Source organism: Melozone crissalis, unplaced genomic scaffold (assembly GCF_028551555.1).
Source record: "Melozone crissalis strain CALT ecotype California unplaced genomic scaffold, PUWL_Pcris_2 ptg000042l_1, whole genome shotgun sequence".
Classification (NCBI taxonomy): domain Eukaryota; kingdom Metazoa; phylum Chordata; class Aves; order Passeriformes; family Passerellidae; genus Melozone; species Melozone crissalis.
In genome coordinates, this window is record NW_026535820.1 from 11316244 (window position 1) to 11336129 (window position 19886).

Sequence of the window (19886 nt, forward strand, 5' to 3'; positions counted from 1 at the left end):
CCACTGCTATCAATGTTTTAGGTTCTCTGAGTCTTTTCTGATTTGCAATATTTTTCTTTCTTTCAAGTCTTCTTCCAATGAGGAAAAGTCATTATTTTCTTTCAAATCTGGCATTATGTCATTTTTAACTTCAGCTGATTGCTATGCTTTTTACTTTTAAGTAGCTGCAGAAAAAATAAGCTGCCTTAGGCTTTCCCTAAATAATCATATTTACATCTGTCAGGTTGTCACTTTAAAGCTGTCCAGATTGGCAGGGGAAAAAAGTTACCCCCATCTGATGGATACTTGACGACTTCAGTGAAAAAATGGATTCACTCCACTGAATAGCTGACAGATACCAAAAAGATAAAAAAAGCCAAAGATTCTTACTGGTAGCTTTGTGAAGGCAACAAGAATGGAAAGTGTTTGAAAGGTGACCTATCTGTGCACATATTTGCAATTCTTTACAAGACAGGGAGTTCCATTTTGGCATTACTTGTAATATTCAATCAAACATCCGAATCAAAATTGTAAATAAAGACAATAGAGAAAATAAGTCAAAACTATAATTTACCATTTTAAGCTTTTAATTTTTTTCCTTCTATTTCTCTTCATTAAATTGCTAATGTTAATTGAATCTTTTTTAGCAATACTAAAATATAGGACAAGAAAATTCATAATGTTCAAAAGAGAATGATCCAATATAACAAATACAAAATTAATTCTCAAAAAAATCTCAAAAAAATTAAATATTCAAGCAAGGAAAATGTAATAACTTAATGTGACTTCTCAGGCATGTCATTCCTAAGTGATGTGTTTTGAATTTAAATTTATTCTTAAAAATTAATAACTTAATTATTGAATTTTTTAAAATAAAAAAATATCTATTGTGTAAAGTTTTAATTTAAAAGGCTTTTTTTTATACAAAGCTAAAAAAGTTAGAAAATCTCTAATAACATTTTTTTAATACTTTATGGGCTTTGTATATATTTATGAATCTTTCAGCACATGATGTCACAATAGCATACAGACAACCCTAAAAGTGAGACATAATTAATTTTTTTTATGCTTCCAGTAAAAAAAAAAAAAAGACTGTGTGGTTTTCAACATCAGAAAACAGATCTGGCTGCAGTGCAACATTTTGAGACAGTGTTACATCCTGGCCTTAGTAAAGGTGTTTATTGATATTTTTTAATCACAAAACCAATTACAGCCCATAGGTTACATTTAGATACAATTGTATCAAACTCAGTTAAAAGCTTGGACAAATGCCACGGTGCTCCGAGAACTGTTGTTCTATCAATTCACAAAAAAACCCAAAAACCATTCACTCATTTTTTATTAGTATTGAATTATGATTGACCTTCACACAAATTTTCCCCAAAGATGTTTAATTAAAAAATCAAACCACTAAAAGAACTTCTTAATCTTTAATTAATTAATGCATTTACTATACAGCAGCATAGAAATAAATTACTTGAAAGAGATGTGACTCATCTGTACGTTATCATCAGGTGAGTTAGCAGTATTCTGTAAAATCTATGACCATTTAAAAGAACATTTAAGAATATTTTGTAGAAATACAAACTATCCTGTTAGCTAACGATTTGCCAGCTGCTTGCAGTTTATTTTGATTCTTTTAGAAAAAAGAGTAGCTGATTCAAATCATCCATTCTGTCACATGGTTCATTGTCATATCCTTAATTTATGGATCTCACATGCACATAGACTCTATGTGTAGAAAAAATTCTGAGTACAATTAATGAATGAAATTTATTAAAGAAAAGAAGCAAAAATCCACAGCTTCCTAAACAGATAAACTGCTTATCTTAATATAGCACAATAATCCTTTTCCTTGAATTTCAGATGTTCATGAAAGGTAATAGAAACTGTGAGGATTAACTCTAAAATAAAATCATTGATTCTGGAATGGCAAATATTAAAACCTTTCTTAGGAATAAATCTTCCTCAGATATGCCATACCTTAGGCTATCTCCTCTCCCATCATAATTTTCACCAAGTTCAGCATTAGGCTATTCTGGTTAGTCCAGGCTATTTAAATGTCTGTCTAAAAAGAGCGGGAGTTGCCTCACTGCACATTCTTATGTGGACCACCATACAGCAAACTTTTGTGAGCATAATTTCAAGTAATTAAAGAAATATGCTTAAAAGAATAGATAAAGATATTCTAAAATTCTGCCATGAATAGTGATGATGTTCCTACATGGTTCAATTCAACTCTTTTCAGGACATTTAGTAACTGCTCTGGGAGAAAAAGGTTCTACCTGACCTAGGGACAGCAGTCTTATCTTCCAACACAAGCCACTCCAACTGAGGCATACACTGCCCATAACATAAAACCTCTCTACAGGTAAGGATTTAATTTAGATTTGTAATAACACTGCCTTCTACACTTTGAATATGTTCTCATCACACTTTTGGTCATTTGCACTGGAGCTCAAATCTACACTGGATATCTGCTAGCAGCATAGCAGCATAATGCTGAACCCGCTACACTTCTTTCTCTTGGAAAGCAAGACTTTCTTATTGCACACAAAAAGAAATATATTTAATACTTATTGATGCAACTGATGCTCAAATTTAGATGTAGTCCATGATCATTTGAATGATGGTTGATGCTGTATGGAATTGCTATAGGTACAATTGCTGCAGAACCCTCACTAATGCTTATTGTTTTTTTCAGCCCATTAAAGAAACAGATGCTTTCCTTTTTTAGTGTATAACACTATTTATTTTGCTTATAATCTTTTATGAATTTTATTTTCTTACTCCAAACTGTACACAACAAAAGAAGAAACAATGTTTCTTTGCGCTTCTTTAGTTTTGGAAACTAGAACTGTCTAACACCAAAAGGAAGTGTTCCAAATTAAGAACCAGGTCATTATCCCATACACTCACATTAAACAGCACTTCATTCCTAAGGAGCCATTGATTTTATTTAGATTATTCCACAGGATGCAGATCTTGATGCTGCTGGAACGTTAAGTGCCTGTTTAAAGACTGTCCTACACAGAGGAGCATGCAAATTGATTCAGACTGAACAAACAGAAGAGACACTGTTCTGAGCTAGAAACACAGTAATAGCCTTTCGTTCCATACCAGTGCAGCAGCGATAAAGCAAAACCTTATAAATGAATCATTTAAAGATTATTTATTTAAACAGATTAAAAATTACTTTTACTGTAGCTACTTGTCTGTAAAATTTAGCAATACTATTGTTCCTCATTTACAAATTTTATTTTTATGCTTAAAGATTTCATTCTCTGAGGCATTAAGTGTCAGTTGCCAATGAAATCCCTTGCTTTGTAGAATTCAGGTAAAGGAAACATAAATGCAATCAGTTATCTAGAATGCCAGAAAGAACAGAACAAAATGAGCCAAAGTAAAACATAGGAAAAATAAGCAAACAAACAAATTAAACCTAATAAATCAGGAATAAAACTGAGGAAAAATAGGAAAAAAAAAAAAAAAAGGAAGCCTGTTGGACTTTTGTGATTATAGTATACAATCAAGGTACATGATTCCAGATTATTCAAATTACCTGTGACAAAAGGACAGTTAACTGTCTGTGAAATGCCAATCATCCTTATTTGGAATGAACATACTGGTAAAAAAAACTAGTCTAAATCCTAAAGGAAATAAGACTAAAGTGCTCAAAAGTCACTAACAACGACACTGCCAGGAAAATAAACTCTGCATCAACACACTAAAATCAATCAGTTAATGAGTTATGCATTAATATGCAAATAACATGGGGGAGTTTACTTGGGAAGCAAATAATCCATTATTTTCTACATAGCCTTTGCAAAACTAAGGAGAGAAATACTGTAAGAGAAAGCCTTGCTGTGAAAAGGGAAAAAAATTAATATGCATTTCATGAAGACATTTAAATAACAAGTTCAGCAGGATATTACAGATATTACAGCAGAATAATGAAAGTCATATTTCTGAGTGATAAAATCTTTTAATAAATAAAGTCAGAATGGTGTTGGTGAAATACTGGTGCCACAGTGTACGTTGCTAATTGAACAACTACGGGTTGAGCTTGAACTCAAAACTTCTTTCTATCCTGGCTGCTGGACATCCTGTCTATTGAAGAACATGTGACTCTGATTGGTAAAAGGAGCATCCATATTCTACATAAAGAATACAGACCTGTATTAGCAAACTGCCTTTGTTCAGCATGAAACAGTCAGAAGCTAATGTCAGATTTGTCAAGCAAATAAAGCCAGACTCTATGGAGACTTCAAGCAATGTGTTCCTCCTGTTTCAGAGAAAAGCTCCGAAGAATTCACCTTGACATATTCATAATCACGAGAAGGATAATTTGATACATTTTTTCATTAATCTTTCACACTCTTTGCACTGCTAACATTCTACCAATTTATTTTTGATTTGTGCTTTCTATCTTTTTATCGTGCTTGTGTTTAGAGATGCAAGTAGGTGGCAACAGCAGCAATTAAATAATAAAACAGACATAATAGCATTAACAAAACATTTCTATGAACAGATATTCTACTACTGTGCCTCACAAGACTTAACATGAAATTCTGTGATCATTTTATTTAGCTTAAAGGGAGATCTCTACAAAATATAATTACAGTATCTATAAAAATGTATACAGAAATTAATACTAAGTGATTTATTTTTGTACCTATCTCCTAATATTAAATAAAAACTTTGCATTACAATAGCTCTAAACCCTACGGTATTATTCTGCATAAAATTTTACAGATCTTCCAAATAATTGTAGTTTCTCATGCACAAAATTCAATATGATGCTTAAATAAGGAATGTGACACATCAGGTAAAAACAGTGATACATAAAGCCCATTATCCCTCTGTTCCATCTCTGTTAACATGACATGCTGTTAAAGATAGTGACTCCCACAGCATTCTTGAAGTCTAGTGCTGGCCTACTACAGGAAGGAACTCAACCAACAGAGGATAAAAGGGAACTCCTCTATCAGCAAAGCCCTGACATAATTATCTTATCACCTCCTCAGACAATACTTAGATACAGGTACTTTGAGATATCTGTACTCCCTGCAAAAACCACTGCTCATGTCATTCCTCCCACATTCACTGGCTCCAAAACCCAAGGGTGAGAGAAGAGAAACAGTGCTGCAGTCATGCATATGCCTTATTATCTCATTGCTGCTTCTCAGATGAGTATTGCTAATATTTACTCACAAAAGAAGCACTAAAATACACTTAGTGTTTACAATGTAAAATGAAATACCAATCCATGGGAGAACATGCATAAAGATGTGTGTGTGCACCTGCACACACATACACACAGCACTGTTTCTTTGTAAAGAACATCTTAAAGAAGAAATAAAAACTACTTACACCAGAATAGAAAGGCTCACCAGACACACAGATCACATCCTGCTCCTGGATCATCAAAATATCTTTGGCTAAGTGCAGTCGCACTTTGAAAGGTTCCTGGTTACCATCCTGCAGCAAACAAACCCCTGTCTTTGTCTTCAAAGGAGGGAATAAAGAAAAAAAGTTGTTTTCAGTTAGCACTTAGAATTGTTAAAAGTGATATTTTGAATAAGAATACTTGATAGATAGGTACAGTCACCATAAACATGTTAATAAAACCCCAAAACTATTTTCAATGATCACTATATTTACTGTGTTTAGACTACAAGAGAACAAATGTTACAGTAGTAAATATTAAAGGCAGATTTGCAATAACAAGGTGCTATTTCACCCATGATGATTTTGTGAAACTCCTTCCAAATTGCTTCAAATCAGCTGTGCTCTTACTTTCCATCTTTTCATTAAATGATGAAACACCCCACTTGGACACAAAATAAAAGCTGGTCCCCCCACATATTACACCATTTTTGACACAGAAACACATATAATGACACCTCCAAAAGAGCCAGATGTGAGTATCAACAGCTACATAAACCCAGTTGAGGGCTATTTTCTGTGAATACAATATTGATTTAACTTTTTTATGGTCCTTTTCAAATGAGGGTGCTGAGGTAAGAATAAGAGAAAATAAATCAATGACCAAAACTCCCTGTAGTAACTTAGCTCTGGCTCCATTTCTGTATTTTACACTCATAGCTAAAGATCAGGAATTCTGTAGGATTCCTCAATATAAAATAAATTATTTTCCAGCAATCAACAGTGCCTTTGTGGTAGCACCTACTTTTACTATCTTTTGGGGCATTATACATGAGAGAGTGAGCACTGAAAAAGTTGGCACATTAAAGTACCATCAGTACTTCATTTCCCCTGAATGTTATGTTGAAAATAGCACTCTTTGTAACATGTCATCCATGGACGAAATTCCTACTGGATGATTTTAATATGAAATATTTACATTATATATATATATAATGAATAATATTTACATTTTTTAATATGAGAATCCTGCTTACAAACAATCTAAAACCTTTGCCTTACAAGTAATTTATCAGCCTAAGTATTTTCATAGATATAGATATATATAGAGATATATAGATACATATACATATGTATCTCAGATGAAAATTCACATCTAGAAAGTATTGAAAACCTTTGACCCATCAGTGCCAATAATAAAACCTTCACTATCTTCACAGAGGTCAGATTTCAATCCAACAACTGTGAAAAGTTGGCTTAAGAGGAGATCAAGGAAAGAAAAGTATTTCTCTGAACTTTAAGTGCCAAGGTTGACCTGGCTGAATCTCAGGGCTCTTCTTCAGACAAGAGTTTAAAAGAGGATTTGGAAGATCTCTCCATAATGTGCTCTTACATCCATAGCATGGAGAGAACAAACACAAATATGGAACTGACAGTAGGCCACTGGCAAAAGAGAAGTTCAAATCTCTCTCACAAGGTTTTAAAAGAGGTGGAAAGGTCGAGGACAGTCTTTAAATAGCTCTATATAATGTTCTCCACTGACAAACTGTTCTGTCACTTCTGCTCCATACTCAACACTCAAACTTTGAAAATTGTTTTTCTTGGATACCAGGAGCAAATACATATAACTCAGCCATGACTTTTAAAGTGGTTTTGACATTGTTTTTATTCTTTTTAATCCAGGTAAGAAGAAGAGAAAAATTAAAAGCTCTATGCATTGAACTCACATTGAGGTCAGTTGAACCACTGGTCAACATTCATCCTACACCATTTTTCTAATATTAAGGTGCTTTTTTGCGGGTTGTTTTTTGTGAACAGGATAAGACAGAAACTGATTAATGTACACAGACAAAATAAATGGATCACAGGAGTTACATTTTCAGTACCACTGAATAATTCACTCATATCATACATAAAATGTTACAACATTAAAATAAAGAGTAGTCATGTCCTTGGAATTACTCCTTTACACAGTCTCCTCTCTCCCTGAAGTTGTGAATGAAGCAGTAAGTGTCAATGGAAGTTAAACAATGTAGATTGTAAATAATTATGGTCAAACAAAGGGACTAAAACTTTGAAAACATCTGTTTTCTGCAGCAAAGTTTGCAATATGCCTTTCCTCCTCCCTGGATAATCGGCAATGGAATAAATTCTTTCTTTCATACATTGGGTGTAGTAACTCTGCCTTAACTGATTGCACGTTTCTGATTTGGTCAATAACTTTATAAAATATCTAGAGTCTTTCTGCAAAAGATGAGGGGCTACTTGGTAGGAATTAGAGGCAACCACAACAGGCACAATTAGACATTATAATAAAATTAAAATTCAAGTCAGTTTCTAAATGCATATGAGCTGAGCTTATTCAGCTTGAACAAGCAAATCAAGCTTGGGAACAGCAAAATATTTTGGCCCTTGGTAAGATTGATCACACACACTCAGAGACCTTATTTACATCAGACATTCTAAAACATAATGAACCACTTTGCTGTTGTTGGGTTTTATGAAAGCTAGTTTACAACACAGTTCAAAATTAAATCTTCAGTTATACTAGCTCCTTCCCTCTCCAACCTGACAGCTGCATTAACCATGTTAAAGAGAAGCATGTAGCCGAGTTTCATTAGGTAACTTCAAAAGAAGACCTTGAGAACAAAGACTGGAATTAAATTTTTTCTTTTTTGTCTTTAAAACCTCTTTCTTGCTGCTCTCACTCACCCCCTTCAAGGTGTTCCACAAACTGAGTAAAATAAAGATGTGAGTTCCTGTTCCAGAGCTGGAAATTAGGGAAGACAACCTGTGTATGTACTTTCATGTAGACTGCTGCGCACACCAACATTTTTTATTCATGTGGCCTCAGAAAAATTACTCTGATCAGCTGTATAGCCTATAGCCCTGCCTTCTCTTATATTTTAAGAGCTTAGATGGTGTGCACATGTGTGTATTTGTGTGCATGAGGTGTGGGAGTGCAGAGCTAGGGCTGATATTGGCTTTTGTTCCTGACACCAATTTTTAAGAGATTCCATGTCAGGCTGTGCTAAAACTTTTCCCTCCAAGCCTCTCCTGTGTCACTGGCAGAGAGCTGAGCCCTCCTCCTGTCTTACAGCAATAGGACAAACAGCACACTGGCTGAGCTACTGGGCCATGCAAAGCATCCTCTTGTGCTCAAACATGTGGTACATTGCATCACCTCACAGCAAACATGCAGAGAGAAGCAGAGTTCAGCTGATAACAGTTTGCTAAGCCAATAAACCTTGACTGAGCCCAAATCACCAAGAACATAACTTTACTTATAGAGCTGGGCTCCCATGCTGCAAAGATGGGAAGAAAACTCAGTGCTTGAAGTTGCACATTTTTATGAAGCAGAGGAGGTGTGTTAGGGAATGCATATGGAAGTGTTGGAAAGAGGTGAAAGGGTTTCCACATGAGACAAGAGCCTGTGGCTTCAAGCAAAAGCAGTGATGAAGGAAGGTAGTGGTACCTAAATAAGAGATGCAGTGAATGTTGCACCCACACAAGGCTGCCTCTGTCTTCTCATTCCACAGTTTTAAGCTGAGTTAGACAAGAACATTGATGAGGCAAGAGTTGATGTCCTGGGAAGTGCTTACAGTTCCTGAACTAATATAATTGCAAGAGGGGCTGAAAACTGATCTCTCTTTGCTTCATCACACCAGTCTGTGGTGAACTTTCTGCTTCAGATTACTATCAGAGAACAGTAGAGGTGGGCAGAGCCCTTAAGGCAGACAGCTTTTCCAGAGAATATGGTTGTGAGAGTTTGTCCGAATTTCCCCTCATCTGCCTCACGATCGTCCTTGGGAGACCACTGAAGAGAAGACCCCATTGTCTAGAATATCTGGCTCTGAAGGAGACAAGTCACACGCCACAGGCCCTGAGACCTGAAAGCTCAGTGTTAAGCTAATATTTTCACAAGTGTGTTTGCTGTATGCTAAGAAGGGGCACCGTGCCCTGTTTGCAACAATAGCAGCTCTGGAAGCTGTCCCACCTCTCGGCCTGGCTGCACTTCTCCTGAGTTTCGGGTGGTCTCCCACAGAAGACCCTCACCTGTTTTACAACCACCATGACAGACAGACTGAGATGTAAGAAGCCTCTCCATCAAGGACTGAGACTGAAAAGGCCCCTCTCCTCCTTCCAAGGACTGGGACTGAAACCCCCAACCCGGGGGGGGGGGGGGGGGGGGGGGTGTGGGGAAGGCAAGCTGACCAAAGCAATGTTTGCCTGCAGGTTGTGACCACTGAACCAAGAAAACAATGGCTCTCACTTACTGCTGAGAACATGGACTGCCTGTCGCATCTGTTCCCTATTGTATTTGTTTCCTCCCCCTCACAATTTTCAATAATAAAAACCCCAGAGTAAGCTAGAGCCTTTGAGATCTCCCCAGCGTAGCAGGCGGACCCTCGACTGGACTGGACCAAAGGACTTTGTCTCTGCATTGTTTGCCATATCCCCCCCTCTCTCTCCCTCTTTCTTTCTCTATCTTTTTCTCTCCCTTAATCCCTGTATTGCATTTTTTGCTGTGGTTATTTCAATAAAACTGCATTTGTTTTGATTATCACTGCAAACCCCCTTGTACTGTGTTGGTTTTTGCACTCTGGGATCACTCCTATGAACCATCAGGTCATCTGTCCACTAGGACGGATCCTGACATTAAATTGGCATCACGGACAGAATCTCTCGGTGCAAAACAGGGGTAACTGTTACTGTTACCGTTGTATTTGTGTGAAACTGTTACTGCTGTATTTGTTTGTATCTGGACTGTCTAAAAAGGAAGGGGCAGACTTGAAGCAACCACACAGTGCCTTTTAGACAGATATTGTCCCTTCACCTACACAGGGGAGTGAGGGGCAGCCCAGCGAAGGCTGAGTGGCTTTCCCCCTGTTCTAGGTTCTGGTCCCCTCACAAAGAAAACATTTGTGTGCGTGTGTTCATGGGAGTGTGTATCTGGACTGTCTGGGAAGGAAGAGACAAATTTGAAGCAACCACACAGAGCCTCCCAGACTGATTTTGTCTCTTCAACTACCTAGGGAAGCGAAGGGGACAGTGGAAAGGCTGTGTGATTTGTGTAACTTAACTTCCTGGTGTAGCTTTGGTCCCCTCACAAAATGACTAAAAACTTCAGTGCAAAAGGTAAAGCTGAATTTTATGCTCTGCTTGCTAAATACGATACCACATGTTCTCCGGGGGGAGAAGAATGGGCAAGCTGCAAACACTTCACATTTGTTAAATTACCTTCACAAATATTTAACAATTAATTTCAGGGAAAATACACATGAAAACTACAGCTCCTATATTTATTCTAGCAGCAGGGTACCTACAAAACACATACCAAAATAAATACTGCAGGAGAAACATCATTCAAGTTATCTGTTGATTTAGAAGTCAACTTCCTGCAGAACTTCCAAAATAAATATTTTTTTTAATTTATCTGGCCTATACAAGTCTGTTCGCAGATTTTCTGTTGATTTTTTTTTTCTCCTTTTAAGTCTTTGGGTTATTTTTCTTGTCATTTTTTTTTCTTGTCATTTATTTCCTGTTTTGTTCTCAAAGAGAGTTTCTCGGTCTTTCAGGTGATTTTAAATACTTGTAGCTTTCAAGACATGGCTATATCTTGCCCTTTCTGCTACTTTTCCTATGTATTTGGCCCTACGGTAATAAAACAATTTCTTTAGCTTTGCTTTTCATAGTTTCATATCAGCAGAAAGACTTCAACAAATATCCCAGAATAGTTTAGTCCATGAAAAAGTGGAAGCAAGAAAGAGGGGGGGGAAAAACCAACTCAGCACATTTTCTATGCAAGGTGACCTGGATTTTTAGTTTCTACTTTGACTGTTATGTCCTAAAAGAAAGTAAGCCTCTGCAATTTGGCTTTAAGCCTTGAAATTTATTTCTACTATCAAGAACATGATAGCAGTAAGGAGAATGGGTTACAAAACTGCCTTAAATGTGTACCTAGTTCCTTCAGATTAATATCTACCCTTTTGGATGCTTATTTGAACTGAGGCTGACCTCTGAATATTTGGAGATATGCCTGTCACTGCTTCATAATCGTAAGTATAATAATAAAAAAGGAAATTGAATCAGAGGTTTAAGGAGGTAATGGCATTGGATTTAAGGAGGTAATAGCAATGGATTCAAGAGGCAGGAATATGTGTCAGAACCATTTATGGGATGTTTTTTAAACAGTCCAGCTACACATTCTGTGGAGGTATTCCTAGCTTAAGTGAAAAGCCCTTATATTGTCAAAAACTGGAATGCGGCCCAGACACACAGGGATGTGTTCAGCTTGTCATTCAGAGCCTCTTCAATCAGATACCAACACTTTCCAATCCAAGGGACAGCAAGTCCATTCCTGCATATGAATTGCACACTCCAGTCTGAAAGAATTGCAGAAAAATTCTGAATTTGGACTTTAACTTCTTTTAATTTCATTTATCAGGTATTTGCCAGGTAAGTATTTGCTGTAGTATTCTTTCTAAGTGATATTATTGAAAGAATTAATTCTTATAAAGAAAGTCCTTCTGAAATATAAAATGTAAATTAGACATTTGGAAAAAAAATATATATTGACATAAATATGTACATATATGAGCTTCTTACTAAGCTACGGTACTTTTTCAGAGAGAAAATTTTATTTTTCTGACACTGTAAAATGCCATTTTGAAGTCTGAGTTGCCAATGAGCTTACTGTGACTATGGAGTAGAACCCAAGAGGTAAGGTAATGTAAAACTGAAGCCTTTTGTGACAACATGGATGTTTCTTAAAATTTACTTCACCTATTGCATTCTAACAGATATTGTAAATTATGAGTCATTTTCCATCATGTGATTTTGAGGTTAAATCATGAGTTGAAGCTTCATTTTTGAAAAATCTCAGAAACCCACTGTATTGCTCTTTAACAGGATTTATAAACAAAGGAAAACAGCAGCTTAGTCTGAAATGTGTGAATCAGAAAATGGCATAAAGGTGACTAGAAATAGACCATAAAAGTATATAATGATATTTAGGGAAGAAGTTCACAAGAAAGTTAAATATGGCTTAAAATTTAAAACACGCTTTGTTGCAGGAAAGCCCCACCCCAACTAGATGGATGTTGAAATAGAGGTCACTACACGTTTGAATAACAGAACATATCAAATTATAAAGCTTGTGAAGTCTGCAAGAACATTTATAGAATTCATAAAGCACAGGAAAAACAGTTTACCAATTCAAATGAATCCTTCAAAGAAACAATGGACACTACTGTGAAAACAAATGAATAGAGTGTAAGCAGGGAAATGAATGGGGTATTTATTAACTTAAATAAGTTTGATGCTATACTGGGGGGAGGGGGGGGAAGGAAAGCCAAGCGACTAAAAGCAAAGAATGAGATTTCAAATAGTTAGAAAGCTGCTAATGAAGCTTGTTCATAATGTACATGGAAAAGATGAACTTAAAAAAAAAATCACAGGGAAAGATGTTCTAATGCATTACAATCATCCCAAGTGTTCAATTTCAACAGAAGGATACTTTCACTGCAGAGGACAGTATTATGTCAGAGACTGAGGTTATCTTCCAAGAGATAGTTTTCAGAATATAGAATAAGGTCAAGTGAGTACAGGAGAGCATTTTAAGAACCCAGTGACTCTGTGATTTATGCTCTTGTAAAGTTCAAAAAGTTTGGGATAAAGGGTAAAAGAGGAACTGGATAGTCTTATGGTTAGGAAATTGTTAAATAGAAGGACCAAAAAAATGGACATATTTGCTGATCAGTGAGGGAAAAGAGCATGAAATACTGAATAATGAATAATGAAATAGTGAAAAAATTCGCCTAAGTAGCAAGCAGAGAAACCACACACAAAAAACAAAAAATCGCCTCTTCAGATAGTAGGTAGTTTCTCTTTAAAAATGTGGTTTTGTGTTTAAGATGTCCTCTTTTTGTAGTACCATTTGAATTGCCTAGCATGGAAGTTATTTTCCTGCAGACTAAAACTATTTTAAGATGCCTTGAAAGGCAGCACAGCCTGAAGATAAGATGTTTGGGGGAGAAAATAATCATGAGGATACTAGAAATCACTTTGAGATTGGAAACAAACTCTGCCTGTCTACATATCTGTGTTTAACTTCTCATTATAATTATAACCCTGACTTCTCCAATCAGATCTGCTGCAGGAACTTGGGCACAAAGTGCACATGCAGGTACCTATAAGGAGAAAAGACCATTTCAGTGTCAAGTCTCAAACCAAATCTCACTAGTAGACACTAAAAGAAATTAGGGATGCATGAAAGCATCAGCACTATGAAAGAACTAAATTTCCCTCAGAGACCACCAGTGCACTAGAGCAGCAGTTAATAAGAATGAAAAGTCATTTAAGGAAAAAAATTGAGTATGTCATGGACACCATGAAAAACATGCTTTAGCTTCAGTGCATCTATGTGGCAAATTTTGGTTTTGTGCTAATTGAAACCCTGCTCAAACCATTTACTGTCATTACTAAGGATGGAAGCACCAACAAGAATCTGAGCTGCATTCACCAGTTTGGGTGAGCAATCTCAGCTCTTCTGCAGTGTAGTGGCTACAGCACCAGGATATGCAGATGAAAGGAAACAAAAAGGGGAAGAGGAAGGTCAGACAGCCAAGATGCTTCACAAAAATTTTTACTGCCATTATCAAAAACTTCTCAGTAACTCTTCTTTGCAGTCTCCAGATCATGGAGTTTTTTTGGATGGATGGAATCAAGCTCTCCTTCCCCTGTCTACCATGGAAGGTCTGTAAATCAGCAGATTTTTAAAGAGCTAAATTTGATATCCATGCCCCCATTAGAAACTAGATACAGAATGAAACAGATCTGTCAGTGTACTTGCACTGTCAAGGCTAAGACAGGACTCTTATGCCAAGTTGTCTTTCTGTGGCTGCTCTTGTCATTATGCCTGCTGCACACAGAGTGAAGTTAATAGTATTCAGAGTTTAAATAGTCTACAGAGTTTAAAGAATTACAACATAAAAAAATGAAAATAATACTCATCTTCCTCTGTTTCTGAATAAGTGCATTCAAAAAGAAATAACAATAATAACACTAATAATACAAAAATTCCCTAATAACATTCTTTATCTCTTGGGCAGCCATGAAGCACTTAGGAAATGGGAATACATGATCATTGCAGGCTCCCTCCAACTGAAAACACTATTTGAAAAGCCAAACCTCAAGTTTAGTAAGAATGTTTTCTTCCAAATAATCTGGGATATACTGCTAGAGAACTTACACCATGCATGCATCTTCTGAGGTATTAAAGCCTGATAAACAACATCCTGGAAAAACATCACAGTATTCTTTCCCAAAGGCAGGGCTCATTTTAATATTACTTTTTTACCCTACTACTTGCTCCAGAATGCTGTTATGATTTAGTGTTGTTTATTCTGCTTTTTTTCTCTTCTCCCCTAATTTATTCCAACTGATTCTCAAGTCACAATTGGTTATATCTGCAGTTAACTCTTGATTTTAGTGCTGTTCCAATCCCCTCACTTTTTTTTTTTTCATGGGATCACGGTCACACCTAAAGTTCTAGCCAGTTTTCTTGTTTCCAGTCCTACCTTCCTAAATGGTGTTTGTGGTTTTCAGTGTGCAGGTAATTGTCATGATTTTTAAATTATAATAATGCGTTAAAATCATTACATAATTTGCTGTAAATGGTTCTCACTGTGTCTCAATTGCTGAAGTTGTTAAAATCACATTAAAACAATTGTACATAGACAATCACTGAGTAAATAAGATGCCCTTGCTAATGTCTACAAATACATTTTATTTGCTTTCTTTAAGGAAAATTATTATAAACACAGAAAGCATTTTCCTCATCTCTAGTAGAGAGCGACTGAAGTACTTTGCATTGACATTATGAAACCGATTCTAGGCAAAAATTGCTCTCTTACCTCACTAAATCTGAATGGAATTGTTTTTCATTTTGGTCACCTTCATAGCTTCCGTTCTCCCTACCCACTTTTCTCCCATATTTCTACATTTCCCCCTTGATTCTGCTGCGCAACACCAGGCAGATTCCTTGTCCCACTGACATTTCTCTTCATGTACAGGCTTTCAGATATAAACAATTTCAAGAAGAGCAAAGCTCACACAAAATGTAGCTGCCTGCACCTACATTGTGCCTAAAGAGGTAAATGGGAACAGAGGTGAGGTCTAGAGATGAATACACTTGCGCAAATTCTTTCATCTTCTACTACAAAGTCCATCTGCCACCATGAAATGATCAGCTGAATAACTTATATTTGACTATGTAATTCCTAAAACTTCAGGGGAAGAAAAGGGGGAAAAGAAAAGTATCTTGTATATAAAAAGGATTAAAAGTTCATTGATTTTCATTCTACTAGTTGAAAAAAAACTGATCCTACCTCTTCACAGGCAGTCCTGAAATCCATGTGCTATGACACAGCAAGTGATATTTGTCTAAAATGGAGAGAAAGACTTCATTAGAATGAAAAAAGGTATAGGAACACATAAAAGTTATCTGTTTGAGATGAACCACTGCACTTCTCTTTGCTAGGTCCAGTTATAGCCACTGCTTAAAAGGAGAAATGATCAAAGTTGCAACAGGATTAGGAAGATGTTAGAAGTTGTTTCTGTTCTTATAAAGTACACAACCTGGTTTCATTGAATATAATCAAAGGAATGATTGTGTTCCCAACACCTCCTCCCTCTCACAGGACATTGAAACATACTTGTTTTATTGCAAGTGTAAATGTCTTTCCTTTTAGGTTTTCCAATTTTTGTTTCTTAAGTAGGAGTATACTCAAAAGTAACAAAAATAGAGGCAATTGAGTGTGGCTCTTCAGAACACACCCTCTTTTAAAAATGCCTTTTTTTCCCTTTTCTCCCCTAATTAAAAACCATCACTCACCAGTATCTTTTATCTCATATTTTATTAATGTACCTAATCTCTCCACAGAAGTCACTGTCACTCAAAAGAGTGCTTACTTTCCAGAAATATTTATGACTTGAAAAACAAATGTTAGAGAAGTCAGGACTACATGTGAGAGCTGGCAAAATGTCACACCAAATCCTGCGATTATTACTTTGCCTGGCCTTTACTTAAAGTGTATCCATAGCACACTTATGCATTCATTTATTTATGTGATAAAGCCACTGGAACAGAGTGTTAGCAGAGGCTACCAACAGTGTCCTGCTGCTGGGGCAGCAGCAGAAACACTCATGCATCAGTCAGTAACATTTTCAGGATACACAAAACAGTCCTGGGCAAAACAGCTGTTTCATTCAATGCCTGGAAAAAAAAAATCCTGTAATAAAATTCTCTCCACCAAGTATTCTATTGCTATTTTGCATTATTAATGTGCTTGCCATTACTTGTATAGGTATAGTACACAAAGTTCCAACACAAAATTTGCACCCTTAGCCTAACTTTAAAGTAAAATTCAGAATTCCTCACATAGTACAAAAGTTTAAACCCCAATAGTTACAATTAAACCTCTTAATAATAGTAAAATATTTTCATAAAGTCTCTTGATTTATTTTGCCTGCCTGAATGCAGTTTGATTGAATAGCACACATATGAGGTTAATGTTCTCTATTTATTGGGCTCTGCCTGGTTCACAGCCTGTTCTCTAGACTAATTTCTAGCAGAGATAGCCTAGATTGGCTAGGTTACAATTCAGAAATTTAAAAACGACCCATCATCATTCCTTCCTTATCACCTTTACACGAGCAGCAAGATCCAATAACGAACTGTATCTGTAATCCTCCTATCAAAAACGCTCATAAAACCAAGGTCACTATTACGGTTTCAAAGATCTCCTCCCTGGTGGGTCAGTCATTGTGTTACAAAGTTTGTTTCCTTATAATCTTTATGAACTCTTTTTTCAGCCAAATAAACTTAAGTCAAAAAGAGACTTCACTCACCTTAGCCAAATATTCTGAGGACTTCTTAGCCTTCTGGAACTATAAGAGCATCTTTGAAACATAAACTGAAGTAATGCACAGTGCTCTCCTTTCTTGGGCCCTGTTCATGGCAGGTCACTAATTCCTACTGCAGTCAAAAGTTTATTCTCTTGTGTTATGTTCTGCTTTTTTAATAAAAGTTCTTAAAAGTTTGGGTAACTTTGGTTCCACAGTCAATGACAACTCCATTTTCATTCTCTTTTGGCTACTCTTTGATCTAAACCTTGTCTAACCCTGTTCATTTCTATAACTCAGTATGACTACTTTTTTATTATTGTTTTTTAGGTATAATGCATTTATTTACTTAATTCAGAAATATTCATATTATCACAGAGAAAAAAAGAATTCTTACTAATAAAATACTGTCTAAAATGTAAAGCTGGAGCTACATAATTCTCATCGCAAAAAAAAATTCCTTGCAGAGAGTTTGTCTTTCTCAGGCAGGCAACATCTCAGTAACTAATCTTTGCAATACAGCTGCCACAGCTTCTGCTCCCCTCTATTTCCTACTGATTCTCATCTGCAGCTGCACAGAGAATGTCAGCCCATTATCAATGTTCTTTTTCCAACTATCAGCAATTTTATAACACTTGATGTTTTACAAACAGCACACAGAAGGTTTGATTACAAAGTGCAGTACCTAATAAATAATCTCAGAAATGTCATTGTTTCCAGCATTTATACCCCAAATAAACACTCTAGATAATTAAATTACAGGAATACATATCATGCATCATGCAGAAATGTTATATCTTATGCTGGTAAAAGCCCCAATGATTACTAATCATCTCCTCCTGTAACACATGAAAAAAGGCAGAAAATATAAACCTAAGTAATTGAAAAAAAATATTGTAAAACGATAAACTGTGAAACCCATTGCTTACAGAGATCCGTGATAAGCTTCTGGCTAATCCCTGCAACCCCATCTCCAAATCACAGCCACTTTCACCTGAGCAACTTTCTAGCTCTCACAGGAGTTTCTTTCAGCCTAGATAATTTTTTTTTTTTTGCCCCTCCCCACCATTAGGTTGCTCTGGGACAAACTGTGCTTCAGAATGTGAGAAAGGAGCAGCCTGTGGCTTTGAATTGAGGAGGTGAGGAAGGGGACAGCTCCAGGAGAGAACCTGGTTTGCAGGCACAGAGGGAGGCACGAACAGCACGTACCACTCAAAGAGAAACAAAGGCTCCAAAAGCAGTGTGCCTCTCTCCAGAGGGGCTGGGAACCGCTGCAATCAAAGATACATAAACAAGCAAGCTTTGAACAGTTACCTGCCCTCCTTTCCACTTGTCTTGCAATCTGCATCTCCCCCAAAACTGAGTTATCAGACCTATTTAGCTGACCTCTGCTGATGCACGTAAAAGGAACTGAGTGTGACAGACAGGTGGGGAAGAGACTTTGACACCTCCTTGGCAGAAAAAGAGGTTATTCAATACTGAAGAAACATTACCAAGCAGTATTTTTATGACATTTGTGTTCTAAAGAGAAATCAATGGCTAAAATATAACAGCAAAGATGAGGGCTATGGCAGCCCTCAGAGACAGAGCATCATCTAGGATAATGCACTGAGCACTTGAGCTATGCTCTGATCTTCTTATAATAAATCAGGTCATATTCCAGTGGTATAATAGATGTAATTTCACAAAGTACTTCAGTGATTGAATATTCCAGTATACAATAATGAAATAAGATAGCAAACAAAAAGAAAATTTCTTGTGTGCACAACATCAAGAAGAGATACTTTGGGAAGTGTAGGAAATACCACAAGCCAAATTAAATACTTCTGATAGTATGAAACAATTCATTCTCAAGGTCACTAATGCAAAGCAAGAAAACAATACTGTATGTACAAATAACAAATGTAAGCAGAAATAATGCATTATCAAATGAAATTTTATTTAGCATATGATATCACTGCATATCACTTGTACAAGTCTTACTTGATGGAGAAAAATCACAAATTCTTATTGTCTGAGAAATGTCTGAACTGCGAATGGGGAAGGAGACTAAAATCCTATTTCAAAGGCAGAAATCACAGATCAGCAACTACTTATGATAATAGTCTACTAGTAATGTTTGCCTTTTGAAGTCCTTCTGCCTCTATTCTTGCCAAAATATTTTGGGCTCTTCATTGTAAAAATGTCTGAAGAAAACCATATTTATCACTTTTGTGAGTGTTAGGAAAATAAACAACCATACATTTGTCACTCTGCAAGGCCTTTTTATCAATCATTAAAACTAAACCCCAAACCTTCTCTAATATAAATAGGGAAAATAGATTTAGACATTATCCTTACATATAGCATAGCTATTAATTTTGCTTTACAGGAAATAAAAATATTTTTGGAAAAAGAGAAGCATTACTTCAAATCCAAATTCATTCCACCAGTTTGCCACAAGGTGTTGGGTACTGGAGAGTGGTCAGAGGCATGCAAACACCACAGTAAATCAAAGGAGCAGTTGAGTAACTGCAGATTAATAAACTCTCATTCAGTTATTGCTTTCTGGCACAGTTGAATTATATTTTGTTTGACCACTGAGTTACTTATGTCCAGTTAACATAATGATT

General features: G+C 36.2%; 1 protein-coding gene across 2 annotated transcripts in view; it reads right to left on the minus strand.

Moving 5' to 3' along the window:
- SNTG1 (syntrophin gamma 1) overlaps positions 1-19886 on the minus strand; it is a 311971-nt gene that overhangs the window by 137902 nt on the left and 154183 nt on the right. For both annotated transcript variants that reach the window (XM_054284649.1, XM_054284651.1), the window contains exons 2-3: positions 15759-15813; positions 5353-5487 (exon numbers count right to left, since the gene is read on the minus strand). In XM_054284649.1, the coding sequence (XP_054140624.1) occupies positions 5353-5487; positions 15759-15785 (162 nt within the window). In that variant the 5' untranslated portion in view covers positions 15786-15813. The remainder of the gene's footprint in view (positions 1-5352; positions 5488-15758; positions 15814-19886) is intronic.